General features: G+C 44.6%; 1 protein-coding gene and 1 long non-coding RNA gene across 5 annotated transcripts in view; one reads left to right on the top strand and one right to left on the bottom strand.

The window, feature by feature from the left end:
• Positions 1 to 19186, bottom strand: part of ELAPOR1 (endosome-lysosome associated apoptosis and autophagy regulator 1) — a 73785-nt gene that overhangs the window by 34608 nt on the left and 19991 nt on the right. For 3 of the 4 annotated variants that reach the window (XM_045478525.1, XM_045478527.1, XM_045478526.1), the window contains one exon: positions 1766 to 1886. The exons of the other annotated variant lie outside the window; for it this stretch is intronic. In XM_045478525.1, the coding sequence (XP_045334481.1) occupies positions 1766 to 1886 (121 nt within the window). The remainder of the gene's footprint in view (positions 1 to 1765; positions 1887 to 19186) is intronic. 4 annotated transcript variants of the gene reach the window in all.
• LOC123598379 lies at positions 3438 to 19083 on the top strand. Its single transcript, XR_006712574.1, has 2 exons — positions 3438 to 3477; positions 17697 to 19083. It is a non-coding gene; the product is annotated as an uncharacterized LOC123598379 (long non-coding RNA).

Raw genomic sequence — 19186 nt, 5'->3', positions numbered from 1 at the left:
TCTGGCTCCACTGCCACCATGCTAGTTGGGATTCTCCTGGCTGTTAGCTCAATGATTATAGAGTCCTCCTAACTAGTTCCCTGTTTCCTGCTTTTGCTCATTCTGTGGTCAGAGGTATCTTTCTAAAACATGGATAGGTACTATTATTCCTGTTATTTAAGAGATCATCAGGCACTCCCCTTGGGTTATAGAATCTAAGCTCTCAGCCAGGCATTCAAAATCTTCTGCAATTTTTTCCTCAACCTAACTTTCCAGCTTGATCTCCCACTATAGGCTTTGCTCCACTACAGCCCCATCTGTCACCATCACCTTCCATGCGTTGCCTCCACCCCAGACCACATGTTCTTCCCTGAATGTGTCTGGTGTTCCTCCACCTGCAAACCTCTGCCCAAGTAGTTCCCCGAGCTGTTCCTGAGCCCTAGGCACCCGTACCTCCTGTCCTTTGTCATCTCATATGAATACATCATATTGATGTGTGCCTGCTGCTAGGCTCTGAGCTCCTCTGGGGACAGTGGCTCAGTAACTGGCACAGACACAGTAGGGGCTCCATATAGTTTTGCTGAAAAAATGAATGGAGGAATGAATGTCTGCTTCTTCCACCAGACGTTAAGCTTTTGAAGGCAGAGACTGTGCCTTATATATCTCTGTGGTTCACAGTGCATGCACATAAGAAGAGCTCGGTTAAGCTGGCGGAGTTACCTGAAGATGGCTCACTTGTTTGCAGCAGTCACACCTCAGTCCCGCTCAGATCTTCACAATATCCATTCAGTAGTTTAACAAGCATTTATTTGCTCACCGACTGAACCAGGCTCTATGTAAGTTTTTGTGTTTTTTTTTTAAAGAATTTAAATGCCCTCGGGGTGTCTGGGTGGCTCAGTTGGTTAAGCGTCCTACTTCAGCTCAGGTCATGATCTCGTGCTCAGTGGGTTCGAGCCTCGAGTCAGGCTCTGTGCTGACAGCTCGGAGCCTGGAGCCTGTTTTGGATTCTGTGTCTCCCGCTCTCTCTGCCCCTCCCCTGCTCATGCTCTGTCTCTCAAAAATGAATAAATATCAAAAAAAAAAAAAAAAAAGAATTTAAATCTCCTCTCCAAATCTCCAAGTATTCCTTGATTCTAGTCCCTGTTTTATCCCTTTACACTGCTAAGAAGAACAGTGGAGGGGAAATAGCTGCCAATTGTAGAAAAATTGTGACTACAGAGTCGCAGAGGTGGGGACAGAGCTGCAGACAAGTCACGGCTTTTCTGATCGCACAGTCAGCTCCACAGCTGGGCAAGGTTCTTGTTCCCTGAAGTGATGCCCAGTGCATTTTAAAGGTCTGTCTGTGCAGAAATTTATCTTCTCTGGCTTCCTTTTCAAGAACAAAAGCAAATCACAGTCTTTTCCTAATGCCTGATTGTGGCTGGTAAGTGCAGACTGGAGAGAGATGCACAGGCACAAAAGAAAATGTATGCAAACAGAAAGAAATCGCTGACTGGCACACAGCTGGAATTGCTCATACTTTATCCCCTGATGGGATGTAAATTTAAAAAAAAGAAAGAAAGAAAGAAAGAAAAAAAGAAAGAAAGAAAGAAAAGAAAAGAAAAGCAAATTTAGATACCCAGTTTGCATCCATGAAATCACATTTCTGTACCAAATCTCAAAGGGGCTGGGGACTAACTGGGGGAGAGATCTGATTCCTTAAGGCAGCTGCACTGTCAGAGAGGGCCTGGCTTGGATGGCAGGAGGCTCGGGGCAGAGGCCAGAGGTGAGCAGCAGGAATGCTTACAGCACTCAGTGCCCTTGACAGGGTCGGGGAGGCTGGTGCACAGGCCCGGGGTGTGCGGCACGGCGACCCTCCACCTGGATCCCGTGCTGTCACACGCGGTGTACTCGTAGTGGTACTCAGACTGCAGGGGAGACAACAGTGGGCAAAACATGCATTAGCAGTGACCAGACATTAACAGCTTTCCACCCACTTCCCGCCCAGCACGAGGGCTGCCGGGCTGCCAACACGAGCCTGGGGCCCCAGCAGGGAGCAAGGATCATGGTGCCCGAATGTTTGTTAGGAAGCCCACAGGAGCTGCAATGATTTGGATCACTCCTCTCCACCCAACCACAGTCCAGTCCTTAGAAATCCTTTCTGTGTGGTGACTCTCTTGCTGTTGCATATAGATAATGACCCAACGGGCCACAGGAATGTGAGAAGGAAACTACGGAACAGGCTGGAAACAGGTGCTGGCTTTCTTGTCCTAAACTGTAGAATTATGAGCAAGAACTGGTCTGTGAAAAATGTGCAAAGGATTGTCACAGAAGCTGTATTTTCCTGTTCTTCACACTCCCTTCTGCCTGGAAAGATGATGAGTTCCCACCTTACATTTTATGAAAACATCCTATCTCACCCAGGCAGCTCTCATCACCTGAACCTATTCATGCCTAATTTCTCTATGCAGTGGGACACTCACAGTTCAGTTGCTTTACTGAACTAACAATAACCTAAATAAGAGCCACAAAACAGCCCAATCAAGCATTAAATAGAACAACAGTAACAACAAAAGTAATAAAAAGCACTATTTGGGAGGATAAAAAAAACCCACAATAGATCCATCAAATGCCCTTAAACATTTCTCACTCTTTTAAATCTTGTAATAAACAACAGATCACAGAACTATTATCATTTTGGCTCTGACAAGTATTTTATAATCCGCCCTTACCTAAATCTATATTCAAGTGCAGGGAAGTACTTGGTACTATTGTGTCCATAAGAAAAATCAATTTAATGTCCCCTTTCAACCCACATAAGAGCATGATTGCATACCACGTGTAAATGCAAGGAGCTGAGACTAAAAATGAGACCATTTTGAAGTTTGCTGATCTAAGAATGCATCAGAATGAAAAGCAGAAAGCTTTACCTTTTGGAAGAGGTAAACACACTGCATTTCATTTATTCTAAAATGCATATTTATTTCACATTTTAACATCTGTGAAATCAAAGTGGCTTATAATTGACACAATAAGGAAGCACCGTGTCATATTTTAACTGATAAAGCTTTTCCTCTCTTTGCAATACGTAAAAAACGGTGGGTCTAAGAAGCAATGGCACTTCAGATTTGTGGAAATATAGTGAACGTGTTGTTTCTCGAGCTGTAGTTTCAGAAACTCAAGATGATAAGAGAACAATTTTATTTCCCTCTATTTTAAATATTTACCAAATATATATTCTATGCCCAGCCATTAGAGTTACTAAGTGCTGTGCCCAGTATGGCTCAAGATAGCAACATACAAACTCAGCAATTTCATCCAAAGGGAGAAGATGCGGAGAAGGGGAAAATTGGGGGAACTGTTTTGGGAGTTCTAATTTTTTTATGTTCGTTTATTTATTTTGAGAGGGAGAAAGTGCATGCAAGCAGGGGAGGAGCAGAGAGAGAAGGAGAGAGAGAATCCCAAGCAGGTCCTGTGCCGTCAGCGCAAAGCCCAACACAGGGCTCAATCCCATCAACTGTAAGTTGAAATCAAGAGTCGGATGCCTAACTGACTGAGCCACCCAGCTGCCCCAGTGAGCCTAACTTTTGATGAGAATCTTTGGCTTTGGACTTAGACGTCAGTGTCATCTAGGAAAGAAAAACATCAGGATTCTTTGTGCCCTTGGGCTACCATCTCTCTGGGTCTATTCCCCCCACCCCCAATTCCAGTCTTTTCCTTATCTCAGAGGACTCCAAGGTGAAGAGAGCAACTACACATATAGCAATTCCAGGTCTAAATATGATACTCCCCAAAGGGTTTTACTGCAAGAATGAGGGGTAAAATTCACAGTATGTAAATTAAATGCAGAATTGAGTGAACCGGGCAGAAAGGATTTGATGTCCCCACTGTGAGCATGATTAAGCTGGTCATCTGCATAGTGATTTTACGATTCCCAAACACAGTCTCATTTGATCTTCAAATTCCCCATAAGGCAAGCAGAGCAGGAGTGCTTCCCTCACTGTACAGGTGAGGAAATACTCACACAGGGGAGAAATGGCCTAAGTTCACACAGCTGGTAAGTCACTGAGCTAGAACCCAGGCCTTCCCACCAGAAATCCACCATCCTTATACACCCAATCAAACACAGACTCACACTGGGCCAAGTTTAACAGCCAAATCTGAAAATTAAATAAGACAGTGTTGGTTGTGTGCCAGCTGACAGGCTTGCTTCGGAGGCCTGAGAATTGGTGTTAAAATATCTAATCTGTTCGGGCAGATAATTTAAGTTCACTCTGACTACATTTGGCGTTTTGGAGACACACGGGCCAAGTCCATTTCTTTTCATCGCCTTTCATTTGGTGTCCCCTGGGTGCCACTTGGGTGGGGGGTTTGCCGGGAAAATGGTGGTTCCAAGCCTTAGAAAATTCCCTTTTCAATATGTGCTAATTTATTTCATGTCACTTGGGGATATTTCCACCATCCAAAGTGGCTGGGTCTACTGCAGCTGTTTCAAATCTAAACTATCCTTTGAGATCTCACTATTCACAATATAAGCTTAGACAGATAGTTAAATCAGAGATATAAATGGCAGCGCTCCTGGGCTATATTCAGCATTCTGTGAACAAATCAAATCCCCAACAGTACCTCAGTTCACCCAGTGATCTTTGAAAGCGTATAGTCTGCATAACATACAGATTCACAAAGGAGACCCACAAATATATTCAGCATGTATGTCTAGCACACAGTTCCTCACTCCCCTGTGCACATATCCAACTCACAATTTCAAACAGGGCACAGTAGGCAGTGGCTGCTACCTGTCATCAGGAAAAGAAGGGTAGGGTTTGGAAATGAGGGGTGGGCACCTTAGTTAATCTGCCCTCCCCTAAATCCTCCAGCCACATGCGATACTCCTGGGGAATATGAGAGACGAGAAGAAAAAAATCCCTAAGTTGGAACTTCCTTGGTCAAATGCTGAGCTGTCTGTTGGCACAGGAAAATTATGCCAATTGTATTAAGCCACTCACCAAAGGACAAATAGTGTATGATTCCACTTATATGAGGTACCCACAGTACCTCTCAAATTCATAGAGAGAAAAAGTAGAATTAGTGGTTGCTGGGGACTGGGCCCCTGAGTACAGAATTTCAGTTTTGCAAGATGAAAAGGGTTCTGTCAATGGATGGTGGTGATGGCTACTTAATGCCTGACCTGTTCAGTTAAAAATGGTCAAGATAGGAGCATCTGGGGGGCTCAGGCAGTTAAGCGTCTGGCTTTGGCTCAAGTCATGATCTCGTGGTTCGTGGTTTCGAGCCCCACTTCGGGCCCTGTGCTGACAGCTCAGAGCCTGGAGCCTGCTTCAGATTCTGTCTCTCTCTCTCTCTCTCTCTCTCTCTCTCTCTCTCTCTTTCGCTTTCTGCCCCTCCCCCACTCACGCTCTGTCTCTAAGATAAATAAACATTAAAAATTCTTTTTAATGTTCAAGATAATTTTATGCTATGTGTATTTTACCACAATTAAAAAAAAATAATTAAAAAAAAGATTATGCCACAGGAAAATGCCCAACCTCTGATTTATCCTATTAAGTACCCCAGAGAGTAGAAATCTATGATCTGGTAGTTGCATTTAAGAAATATCCTCCCAGGGGTGCCTGGGTGGCTCAGTTGGTTAAGCGTCTGACTTCGACTTAGGTCATGATCTTGCGGTCTGTGAGTTTGAGCCCCGCATTTGGGCTCTGGGCTGACAGCTCAGAGCCTGGAGCCTGTTTCAGATTCTATGTTTCCCTCTCTCTCTGCCCCTCCCCTGCTTGTGCTCTGTCTCTCTTGTCCTCAAAAATAAATCAAACATAAAAAAGAAATAAAAAAAAAAGAAATATCCCCCAAAGTGTGTATCTATCTATCTCTCTCTATATATGTATATATATTTTTAAATATATATATTTAAAAAGTATATCTACCTATATATATATGTAGATATATATATAGATAGATAGATAGATGCCAAATTCAAAAGACACCAAGAGGGAGGAGTGGAGGAAAAAGTGGAAGGCAACAGACAGAGCGGACATTATGACACTCTCACTGGATACGCCCATGGCAGTTCCCTGGTGCTTATGTGTTGGCTACTGACAACTGTTTGGAAGCATCGTGTTACAGTTGTATAAATAAATATTAAGTGCTAAAAAATAACTGTTTTTCAAACATTCTGCTCTTTTGGAACTAAAATGTTTAAACTCTGGGAATACCGTTAGCTTGGAACATGTCGGGTCTTCCACATTCTAGGAAAATGGTGTTTACTCATATACCGCGTTCAACAAGTAGTTACTGAGGGTCTCTTATGTGCTAGGTTCTGGTGAAGCAGTGGTATCCGAGACAGTCACAGCTCTTAAGGGTGTAGATGTGGGCATGGTGGGGAGTGTGCTGGCAGGGATGGCACAGGGAGGAGACAGACCATAAACACATAGGTAGGCTTATTTCTGGTCTTCCACCATTCTCTACAGTTAGTTATCATTGCATACTCCTGCTTGCCCCCACGTTCTCCAGAGAAGGTTTTGATAACTGTTATGGGCTGCACATTTGTGCCCACCCCCAACCAATTCATATGTTGAAGCCCTGATAAGATAGTATTTGGAGGTGAGGCCTTTGGTGGGTAATTAGGGCCTGAGGGTAGAGCCTTCAAGAAGAGATTAGTGTCAGGACACCTAGGTGGCTTAGTTGGTTAAGCGTCCCACTTCGGCTTAGGCCATGATCTCATGGCTTTGGGTTTGAGCCCCGCATCGGGCTCTGATCCTCTGTCCCCCCCCTCTCTCTTCTTCTCCCCCGCTGGCACTCTCTATCTCAAAAATAAACATGAAAAAGAAAAAAAAAAAAAAAAGAGGAACAGAGCCATGTGAGGCTACAGTGAGAAAAGGGTTATCTGCAAACCAGGCAGAGTGCTCTCACCAGACGATGAATTTGCCTACACCTTGATCTTTGACTTCCTAGTCTCTGGAACCATGAGTAAGAAACGTTTGCCTTTTAAGCTACCCAGTCCGTAGTGTTCTGTTATAGTAGCCAGAACGGACTAAGACCATGTGTAAAGACTCTGGCAAAGACTGTAACACGTCTCTTGACTCCAACGTGACAGTAACCATTGAACTGCACTGTTTCTTTTTCAACTCATGATGGCCTGAAAGCCACAAGGCCAGACCCCACAAACATTTAACCTCACTCCTTAGAAGTAACCACAGCAGAACCGAGTAGGCAGGGATAGTTGGCTGGAACTGTCAGAGGGAGAGGCACTGTGATCGGGCGGCAGTTGGCCCCTTGCTCCTCTGGCCTTCTTCCTGTCAGGTCATTTCTGCAGCCCCGCTGGCCAAGGACGCTGGCAACAGGTGGCCTAGACTGGAAAGACAAAAGGCTGCTCCCCAAGCGGGGCCTGCAGGGGTTAACACGGCACACTCTGGAGCTGCGAAGTTCCTGGGAGGGAAGTAAGGGCTCCGTGTGGTGCTAAAACAAGCAGTCTGAGAGACTGACAACAAACAGCCGAGGGGGTCGTTTGACTCTTCTGGGCCTCAGTCTTCTCATCTGTAACTGAGAAATTTGGATTTAGGCCACTTGCAAGATTCCTTCCAGTTCCAGTACCTTACTATTTTACGGCTAGGACCTGCATGGAAATCTGTTCTTTCTTCCACCTTTTCCTCCTGCTTCCTTCAAAATGGCACTTCTCAGTCTTTAAAATAATTGTCAAAGTGCTCAATGTGCATTGTAGAAAAGATGAAAATATAGGCTAGAATTAAAATGAAAATAAAAATCTACAAGCCCAGCAAACAGAGATCACTACTTTAAACCTATGATTGTATTCCTTTCCACATTCTTTTTCTATACATGCACATGCATTTCTAAAAATCAAATGAAGATCATACAGTGTGGAGTTTTGTACTCTTTTTTTTTTTTTTTTTTTTTTTTTTACAATTTCGGTCACAAGCACTTTCCCGTGGCTTTAATGATTGCACTGCAGTTCCTTTAACATGGAATTTTGTCCAACTTTTTCTTATTTTAAATAGCACTACTATGAAGCCTTCTGTGCATCTCTCATTATTTGATTTGGATACATTCCCAGAAGTGGAATTACTAGGGTAAAGGGTATGAGTTTCTTCAAGATTCTTGAGTGGGGAAGGGGCATGTAGGGAGACTTCTAAGAGAAAACAGACATCTCTAAGTACTTTTTTTTCTTTTTATTGTGGCGAATGTCAAAACAAGAATTTTGGAACAGAATATGATGACCCCCACTCCCCAGCTTCAATTCTTAATTTCTGTCATTCTTCATCTACCTCTACTCATTCCCCATTTACTTCCACCCACTCCTCCCTTCTGGAAGTTGTTGCTGTTTTTTTGTTTTTTTTTTTTAGGTAAAATTTATACACATTGGAATGCACACATCTTAACTGTTCATTTTGGATAAATGGCTCCACTTGAGCAAAACATTGACAGGAGGAAGGATTACTGCAGCAACTACAGTCGGGGGAAGGGGATACATCCCCCACCACAGGCAGGAGAGACAGAGCCAACCAGCGTCTCATATTCCAAGTCCGAGAACCACCAAGTCATGCAGCATAAAGTCACAACCACCCAAGGAAGCAGGAGAGAAACACGACTTGGGTTTGTCTTGGCTGGGATAGGGCCTGCGTCAAGAAACAGGTTCTTAAGTAAACCCGGATTTTGACTACAGGCGTTGGGGTCTGGAGAAGGCCGCCTCCTGCTCTTCCCCCAACTGCAGGTTCATTCTCCTGTCCCCTCGCTGTCCCTGAAAACCAGATCCTCCGAAGAGAATGTCAGGATGGAGGCGAGGTAGACCAGTTAAAACTCCCCAAGCTTGGTACAGCGGGATCAATAGGTTATTTGTTGACTCAGTGGCAAATGCTTCTTTGCTTGGAAAGCACCTGACCCAGATGGGAGCAGATCCCATTAAGCAATCCTGACTATTAAGGAGACACTAACCCTTTGCTAGGAGGGAGGAATGACCTCTCATTAGTACGGAACATGGAAAACCACAAATATCGGAATTTGAACATCAGTGTCCCAAATGAGACTCTTTCTTAGGCCCAGTCCTAGCTGGATGGTGTCCTGAAGTACTGGTCTTTGTTCTTTTTGCTTTGGAGTGCCTCATTTGAATTTTGAGTGGAGGGCCTGGCTGAGGCTCAGGGGCACAAGTAACCTCAGTTTCCCATTACGAAGAGCAGGATGGAGATTCCTTTCCTATTCTCCAGCTTGTCAGACTAGAGGGGGAAAGCAGGGCTTCTCTCTCTCTCCCTCCCTCTTCCTCACCCTCATTAGGGCTGCCAACTCACAGCAGTGTCTCCTGGGCCTTAGGGGCTAGACAAATCACCTCCAGAGTCCTGATGCCCATGCCTACCTGATCATCACAACTGCTTGGAGATCATGTTAAAAATACAGACTCCATCCCTAAGATTCTGATTCTCCTCCCTCCCTCCTTCAAAACTCACTCTTCTCAAGACTTAAGTATTGTCCCATTTGGAAGTAAATCAGATAAACAAATGTCCTGAAAGACAGAGAGCTCCTTAATCTACGGTCTATGGACAACTTCCCCGATACAACCAGATGCAGAATTTCACGTATGTGCATTTTCCTGGGCAGAGGGTGTACAGATTTCATCAGATCCTCAGAGGAGTCTGTTCTCCACCATCCTTACCCCAGCAGAAAACCATGAAAATATGTCATAACATATTAGTAATTTTAAAATAGCTTAATATTGGGGCGCCTGAGTGGCTCAGTTGGTTAAGTGTCCGACTTTGGCTCAGGTCATGATCTTGCTGTTCCCAGGTTCAAGCCCCGTGTCAGGCTCTGTGCTGACAACTCAGAGGCTGGAGCCTGCTTCAGATTCTGTCTCCCTCTCTCTCTGCCACTGCCCCACTTACGCTCTGTCTCTCTCTCAAAAATAAACATTTAAAAATATAAAATTAAAATAAAATAAAATAAAATAAAATAAAATAGCTTAATATTTTGCTGAACAAAGGCTGTTCACTTTTTAACAGGGGGCTGAAATACTTTAAGCCAAGGATTTTCAAATTATGGTTCAGAATCTAGGGGTTTAGAAAGCCCCTTCAGCCGGGAGTAGGGATTCCCCCCTTTAATGAAGCAATATTTTCCTCCCTAAAATCTCTTCTGCATATTTAGTCTTCTCAGTTAAGATTTTGTTTTAGCCCCCAAAAAGTTTGACACCACAGACTTTGCTTGAAGGAGCAAATTGCTAAAGGTGGAATTGCAGGCCCTGAGGCCGACTCAGAGTCAAGGATGGCTTTTTGGCTTTCCTTTAATAACCCTACACAGTCAGGTGTTTGCTTCCAAGTGCCACAGCCTCTCCCCCGGAACAGGTACCAGACCCAGCAGCAGCCAAAGCAAACAGACCCCAGGCAGGCTGGCCCCTGCTGGCTGCCCTCAATCTGTGTGCTGTTGCCTAGCAACACGGAGCTGGGAGCCCCGGGGCTCCCAGTCTGAAGGAGGATGGGGGAGCCTTGGCCTTCCGCTGTCCCTTCTTTCAGCATTTTCTATTCGACTCTGGGGTTTTCAACTCCCGTTTTGATCAAAAACCGCAGACGGCACCCGGTCACCCCAGCTCATTTGACCATGGGCACATTACACAAAACTGGTTGCTGGGTCTTCACACCCAGCTGGGGCAGTTTGTGCCACCAGGCCCTGGGAGTGGTAGGACCCTGCTGTCCAGCCTGTCTGGAACTAGAGCTGCCTGTCCACTTTGGGCACAGGAGATGGAACTGGTGTGGTAACGACAGCCACCATTAGTGACACGTACGAGCACCCTTGCACCCGGCTCTGGGGCTCCTCTCTTTACGTGCATCCTCCCCTTCAGCACCTACCAAGGCCCCTGATATTATTCCTCCTGCTTCCACCTCCCTATTTACAATTGTAATTCCTCCCCTCCCACCCTATCGATTTTCAAATCCTAAGTGACTCCTTTCTTCTATACACTTACCACCTTCAAACACACTTTCTAACTTAACTTTTCGTTGTGTTTATTGTCTATTTCTGCCCTTGCCCTCACTCCAGATCAGATGGAAACAACATAAGAAGAGGCATCTTTGTTTTTGTTCACTGATGTAGCCCAAGGGCCCAGAACAGTGCCTGACACAATCACTATCAATTAGTATTTGTTGAGTGACTGAATGGTGGCAAAAGGGCAGACTCTAGAGTGGTTCTGGAGTTGTGCAAGGCGCTCTGGATTAGACCCCAGGGATCCAGACTCTCATCTTGTCCTGCACAACCGCGGACCCGTTGTTAAACCCTGTGCCCATAAAACAGGGATGACAATGCCCTGCTAAGATGATTGAGTGGATCGCACCCACCCACCCAAACTGAGTAACATCAAATTCTCAGGACAATTAGGAGATTATGTTCAGCTCTTTGTAAATTGGCTAACAAAAAGAAAAAAGAAAACAAAGCCAGCTGACCCTGCCTGCAGAGAGCTCATGGAGGGAGTGCCCAGGCTCTTCACTCCTCTTTCTGTGAGGGCTATGAGGAAGGAGCCATTTCTGGCCTAACAGCAATGATGACAGCAGCAGTTAGACCTCCCTGGTTCCCCTTGCTGTTTACCACCCGTCTTGACTCACCCCCTAATCCCAGTCTGCTCATACATATGAAATAACATCTGTCCTTTTTCCACTTTTTCTCCCTCAACAACTCCTCCAAAGCTAATCTCTCCAAGAGAGAGGCTGGTTGCTGACATTTAGACACTTGGTACCTGCAGCCAGTCTGTCAGGTGCAGAGAGCTTTTTGGTATTGCTTGTAAATATCCCTAGGATTGAAATGGCTTTGTCGCCAGGAAACAAAATGTCCCTTTATAAATTTCAATCCCTTTCTGATAGGTGAGAATTTGGTACACACATCTGTCTACAAGCAGGGTTTTATGAGATTATATTTCAAAGATGTGCTTTTCTTGGTTTTTAATGAGATCAAAATGTTCCATCAGATTTTTTTCACCTGAGCTTTTAATCATGCATGAAAGACACAGGCCAACTAGGCTTGGCCTATGCAAAGCTCTCCAAGGACAGCTTCATATTCAGATGTGTTAGCTGTTTGTGATGGAGAACTTGACCTGGTGGAGAGACTTCCAGCCTGGAGAGCCAGGTCAGCAGTCAGGGCTTCAATAATTCCAATGAAGCAAACATATCTGAACAGCTGCCATGCCACAATCTCTTAGAATATTGTTTCTCAAACTGGGGGTTAAGAGTCCTCAAAATCTTACCAATCAACATTCACTCTCCATCTTCCCCTCCCCCAGCTCCTGGCAACCACCAGTCTACTCTATGTGTCATGGATTTATCTATTACAGACATTTCACATAAATGGCATTATACAATAGGTGGCCGTTTTATTTTATTTTATTTTATTTTATTTTATTTTATTTTATTTGTAATCTCTACACCCAACATGGGGCTTGAACTCATGACCCAGAGATGAAGAGTCTCATGCTCTACCAACTTAGCCAGCCAGGCGCCCCCAATAGACAGCCTTTTGTATCTGACTTCTCTTACTTAGCGTAAGGTTTTCAGAGGTTCCTCCATGTGGTAGCTTGTATCAGTATTTAATTTCTTTTTATGGCCCAATAACATTCCATTGTATGGATATACCACATTTTATTTATCCATTCATTACTCGGACATTTGGGATGTTTCCACTTTTTGGCTATTGTTAATATTGCTGCTATGAGTATTCATGGACAAGTTTTTGTGTTAACATGTTTCAGTTCTCTTGGAAATATAGTTAGGAGTGGAATTGCTCGGTCATATGGTAACTCCACGTTTACTTCTTGAAGAACTGCCGAACTGCCTTCCACAGTGGCTGCACCATTTTATATTCCCAGCAGCACTGTATGAAGGTTTCTACACTTGATCTTGGCCAAAAGGCCGAGAAGCGATGTATGAAGGTTTCGATTTCTCCACCTCCTTGTCAACACTTGTCATCTGTCTTCACAGCCACACTAGTCATTCACTTTATCTTCAATGTATCCAACACCACTCCCAGATAGAACCCTCCCTCTCCATCAGGACTGCGTCTAGCTGTGGGCTAAGTTCACTTGCTCACAACATGAGCTTACAACAGCTGATTGTGCTCATCTGTTCCCAACCCCATGCTCAGTGACGCGGATAGCTTGACAGTGACTCTAATGGGAGCATTTATACCACGGAAATCAGCAAACACGATAAACCAGGGTTTCCCTTCACCTCTGAAGAGCAAGTTGTTAAACATTGGCCAGCGCACGGCTAACAGTATCCACTTAATCTTAACACCATAGCTTTCTTTGCTTTGCTCTTTTCCTCAGTTTGTAAATCCATCCTTCTACCTACACATCTTCTAGTTCAATTAAAATCCTAGACTTTCCTAAAGCTCAGTTCAAATCGCTTACACAAAGCTATTTCCAAAGTTTCAATTGCCTTCATGGACTGATAATTCCAAGTTTATACTTTGAGCTCAGCCCTTACCCCAGAGCTCCTGATCCTTATCCTTATTTTTTTTAAGTTTACTTATTTATTTTGAAAGACAGAGAGTGCTCACATGAGTGGGGAAAGGGCAGAGAGAGAGGAAGAGAGAAAAATCCCAAGCAGACTCCGTGCTGTCAGAGCAGAGCCCAAGGCCGGGCTTGATCCCACAAACCTTGAACCGTGAGATCATGACCTCAACCAAAATCAAGAGTCGGATGCTTAACTGACTGAGCTGCCCAGGTGCCCCTGACCCTTAGCTTTAATTGCCTATGCAGGTTTTCGTCAGGCACATCAGAACCAACATTTTAAAATAGTTCTCAGGGTGTCTGGGTGGCTCTGTAGGTTGAGCATGTGACTTTGGCTCAGGTCATGATCTCATGGTTCGGTTTGTGAGTTCGAGCCCCAAAACAGGCTTGCTGCTGTCAGCACATAGCCCGCTTCAGATCCTGTGTCCCCCTCCCTCTCCACTCCTCCCCCACTCACGCCCTCTCAAAAATAAATAAAACATTAAAAAAAAATAATAGGGGCACCTGGGTGGCTCAGTTGGTTAAGCATCTGACTTCAGCCTGGGTCATGATCTCGTTGTTCCCAGTTTGAGCCCCGCGTCGGGCTTTGTGCTGACAGCTCAGAGCCTGGAGCCTGTTTCAGATTCTGTGTCTCCCTCTCTCTCTCTGCCCCTCCCCCACTCATAGTCTGTCTGTCTGTCTGTCTCTCTCTCTCAAAAATAAATAAAACATTAAAATTTTTTTTTTTTTAATTTTTTTTTTTCAACGTTTATTTATTTTTGGGACAGAGAGAGACAGAGTATGAACGGGGGAGGGGCAGAGAGAGAGGGAGACACAGAATCGGAAACAGGCTCCAGGCTCTGAGCCATCAGCCCAGAGCCTGACGCGGGGCTCGAACTCACGGACCGCGAGATCGTGACCTGGCTGAAGTCGGACGCTTAACCGACTGCGCCACCCAGGCGCCCCAAAATTTTTTTAATAAAAAGTAAAAAAAAAAAAAAAAAATAGTTCTTAACTCCCCTCCCCACCTGGTGTTCCATACCTAACTGAATGATACCGTAATCCACCTGTGGTAGCAATAATGGTCTTTAGGGTTTGTTGAATAATACTTTATTTTCATTAATTTTATCTGCTAACAATTTATATGAGAATGATAATAATGTTTATATTTTTATGAATGTGATTTACTTAATGTGTTATAGAAGGTGCACTTGAAAAGTCTGACTATTTAGTGGGGTGCTTGAGTAGCTCAGCTGGTTGAGTGGGGGAGCCTTGATTTCATCTCAGCTCATGATCTCATGGTTTGGGAGATCAAGCACTGAGTTGGGCTCTGTGCTGACAGCGCAGAGCCTGCTTGGGATTCTCTCTCTCCTTCTCTCTCTGCCCCTCCCCAACTCATGTGCACGTGTCCTCTCTCTCTCTCAAAATAAATAAAACTTCAAAAAATGTTTAAATATTTAGTTTTACTTATTTCTTTAAAATATTTAATAAATTCCAAACACTTTTTTAAAGTAGGGTTTTTTTTTTTAAGTTTATTTATTTATTTCAAGAGAGAGAAAGAACATGTGCTCGTGCACATGTGTAGGAGGGGCAGAGACAGAATCCCAAGCAGGCATCACAGTGCAGAGTGAGTCAATGCAGAGCCTGACTCAGGGCTTGATCCCATGAACCATGAGGATCATGACCTGAGCAGAATTCAGGAGTCTTATGGCCAACTGACTGAGCCACCCAGCCACTCCCCCAAACACTTTAAAAGATAAAATACCAGTCTTGGCATTGTCTTTTTGCTCTGATATTGAAACTGCTACATTCAGTACTTGTTCAAGCCAGCAACTGTGTTCCTGACACCTCTCTTAGGCCCCACGTAATCACTGAGACCTGTTTTCTACCTCCACAATATCTTTTGAGTCAGTCCACCTCTCTCCATCCACACTGCTACCAATGAAGACAAAACACAATTACTTCTTGCCTAGAGGAGCCTCCTCACTTGTCTCCTGGGCTTGGCTCCCTCCTTTCCTCCAAGCCACTCTCCAGGCCACAGCCAGAGTGACCCACTTGAACCACAAAACATAACGTACCACTGCCCCACCATTGCCCTCAGAGTAAGCACCGGACTCCCTGCAAGGTTCACTTCACTCCCTGGCCCCTGCTTACTTCTACCGTATCTCTATTCCGACCCTATGCCTTCACCATAATCCTTTGAGATGTTTCCTGCTTTACTTCAGAGTAATTCAGCTAAAATATTTACTATGGATATGGTGAGGAGATACCAATATGATCAAGGCGGTCCCGGCATATATAGGCACCAGTACAGTTTTCATTTTACAGGACGAGAGAGGGAGAATCTGTTCCATGCCTCCCTCCTAGCTTCTGGTGATGGCCGACAACTTCTGGGATTTCCTTGGTTTGCAGCAACATAACCCCAATCTTTGCATGGCATTCTCCCTTGTGTGTGTGTGTGTGTGTGTGTCTGTGTCCAAATTTCCACTTTTTATAAGGACACTAGTCATATTGGAATAGGGCCCACCCAAATGACCTCATCTTGACTACAGTCTGCCAAAACCCAAATTTCAAATAAGGGCACATTCTGAGGTGCTGGAGGACATCGGGGTTACTCCAAGGTACATATGAGTTTTGGAGGACACGACTAAACTGACACCAGTGCCCATACCTCATATTTTCTATCTAGACAAAGAGAGAAGTATGACTCTAGGCCCTATACTATAAAATTTGAGGATGACTTTTTTGGACACCCCCTCCTGAAAAGAGTAAAAGCAGCATCATGTTACCTCCTCTGAGGGAAATGAAATGAATATTTAATAGACATCTCTCAGGGTCTTCAAACTTTGCAAATTTTCTCTTTTTAATCTTTACAACTACCCCAAATCCCTTGACATCAAAGATGGTCTCATTCATTGTCATGTCCCCACCAGCTAGCTTAGAACCTTGGTACTGCAATAGTTATATGACAAATATGTGTTGGATCAATGAACTGTGGGGTAGATATTATTTACCCCATATTAAGAATGAAGAAATTAGATCAGAGATGCTCAGGCATATGCCCCAAAGTCACATGGCTGGTAAGCTGCTGGTTTGGGACTCAGGCCCAAACCCACCTGTCTTCAAAACTCTTATCCTTTCTATTAAATTTATTATTATTTTTTTAGAGTTTATTTATTTATTTTGAGAGACAGAGTGTGTGCAGTCAGGCAGTAGAAAGGGGCAGAGAGAGAGAGAGAGAGAGAGAGAAAGAGAGGGAGAGAGGGAATGCCAAGCAGGCTATGTGTTGTCAGTGCAGAGCCTAATGCAGGCCTCAATCTCACAAACTCTAAGACCATGACCTGAGCCAGGCGCCCCTCCTTTACATTAAATTTAAAGCAGTCGTTCTCAAAGTGTGGACCTAAGACCACCAGCCTCAATAAGTTCATGTGAGAAATGCAAATTCTTAGGCCTTTTCATTGACCCACTGAATCAGAACCTCTAGGGTGGGGCCAGCAATCTGGGGTGTAGTAAGCCCTCCATGTGCTGCTCATACCAGCTGCAGCGGGGAGCCCCTTCACTAAACCAGGAAGCTGGCTGGGAGATGTCGAGAGTGGGTGGGGACTTAGAGATTGGCTTGGTCATTTTTTTTTTTTTTTTTTTTTTGAGTCACCTATGCAGTTATAGGATTTCCAGAAACCTTGTCTTCCAATTCCCACCATTGTCACTGCTTTTTATGCTGAAAAGTTACATGGCTCCAGTGTTCTTATTTTATTTTATTGTTTTTTTATGGTTTTTAAATTTATTTTCAGAGAGAGAGAGAGCACACGTGCAAGCAGGGGAGGGGCAGAAAGAGAGGGAGCCAGAATCTCAAGCAGGCTCTGAGCTGTCAGCCCAGAGCCCCATGTGGGGCTCAAACCCACAAATTCTGAGATCACGACCTGAGCAGAAATCCAGAGTTGGATGCTTAGGGACACTTAGGTGCCCCTACTCCAGTATTTTTTAAAAGGAGGGAGGAGAGGGGTGCCCAGATGGCTCAGTGGGTCAAGCATCGGCTCAGGTCATGATCTCATGGTGATTCCTGTGTTCGAGCCCCAAATTGGGCTCTCTGCTGTCAGAGTGGAGCCCACTTCAGATCCTCTGATCCCCCCCTCTCTACCCCTTCCCCCCTCTCTCTCTCTCAAAATTAATTCATTAATTAATTAAAAGGAGGGAGGAGAGTGCCTGGAGGTAAGTGTTTAAATCTGAACCCTTTCTTCATGTTTCTTTGCTCTGCTGGAAGTGATGAGACATCCCTGGGAGAAGCTCTGATGAAACACCATGGAGGACTTTCCACTGGAAAAGAAGAGCTGACAGGCCTCTCCAGGGCAAGAAGCTTTGAAAGCTGCCAAAGGATTTCAAAGTTGCATGAAGTGAAGATCCAGGTGGAACCAACTAGCTGCACAGCTGCATAGTCGTGAAGAAAAGACCAGAGCAGGAGACACAGCAGCCAACTGAACAGATTAACTGCTTGTTATCGGTAAACCGAGGAGACCATCATAGAGGCCATCTGTTCACGGGACAGAGGGCCAGGACTCAGCAATCCTTTGCAATAATGAGCTGATTCTTAAAGGAAGTCACTCTTCTTTCTAAGGGTCTTGGTGGCAGACGAGGGTGGCAGCCAGATGCCAGCCAGGGAGAGGCCCCGGAGCCCTGTGAGGTGGAGAAGGCCTGTGAGTGGCCCAAACCAGAGTTCCACCGCTGGGCTCTGCCTGGAGCAGGCTGTGAGGCTTTGTCGAAGAAAATCTGAAAACCTAAAGCTAAAGCAAGAGGCTGGAAGAAAGAACAGGGTCCAAAGCAGAATGCTCAACTTCAAGCCATTTGCCTAAATTTACTTTTTCAGATGGCTTCTGCTAGGAGGTAGAAAATGAAAGGCTTCTTTATGCGGTACTAAAATTGGTAACAGAGTTCCTCCCGCCCTCCCGCATCCCCCCACCCACGTCCAGGCACCTGATGGTGCCTGAGGTTCTGGCAACCACTGCATACAACAGTCTCGAAAGGTTCCCCTGGGGCCAGCCTGGAGCACCATCACTGGGAACACAGCTCACATCAGCACCCCTTGCTTTGCCAAAGCAGAAATGGCCTGGGTCCAAGAGTGAAATCTGATGGAAGAAATTAAAGCAGGATGCCATTCTCCCTAATTTTCAGGAAAGCCTCAGATGATCCTGCTTTTTAGCAGGAGAAATCAGGACAAATCCCCTGCTTCTTTATTTTTACACTTACTGATAAACAACCCATCTTGTTTTTTCCTCTCACTCCAAGCAGTACCAACTTCTGTAATGGTTAATAGATAGCAATCAAAACACTGTATCCCCTGCAATTTCAATTAGAGACCAAAGGAAATTAGCTTGGCTTGAAAAGAAGATAAATTCCATCTCTATATCATGTACATATATACAAGAGACAAATAATAATCACTGGTCCCATAACAATCTCCAAAGATACTGAGAGATAATATCCACAGGTACTATAGAGTCTCAGTAATATATTAACTAATCAATGAATCTCTCTGCAATGTCTTCCTCTGATGTTCCTAATCCTTCCCATTCTCATGCCACAGCTGCCCTATCAGTACATCTTTCTGTTGCATCTTCCCGCTAAGTAATTTTCTCATGTGTTTTCTTAATGGGCTCTGAGAATGTTCTATAACGTTTTCATTTTTTACCTTGGCCACCAGGAAGCTCAGGGTCAAGTTTCCAGTCCATTTGCTTGCATAGGGTTCATATATTCATT

The sequence above is a fragment of the Leopardus geoffroyi genome, chromosome C1 (genome assembly GCF_018350155.1).
Source record: "Leopardus geoffroyi isolate Oge1 chromosome C1, O.geoffroyi_Oge1_pat1.0, whole genome shotgun sequence".
Lineage (NCBI taxonomy): Eukaryota > Metazoa > Chordata > Mammalia > Carnivora > Felidae > Leopardus > Leopardus geoffroyi.
This window is presented reverse-complemented; position numbering and strand designations above follow the sequence as displayed.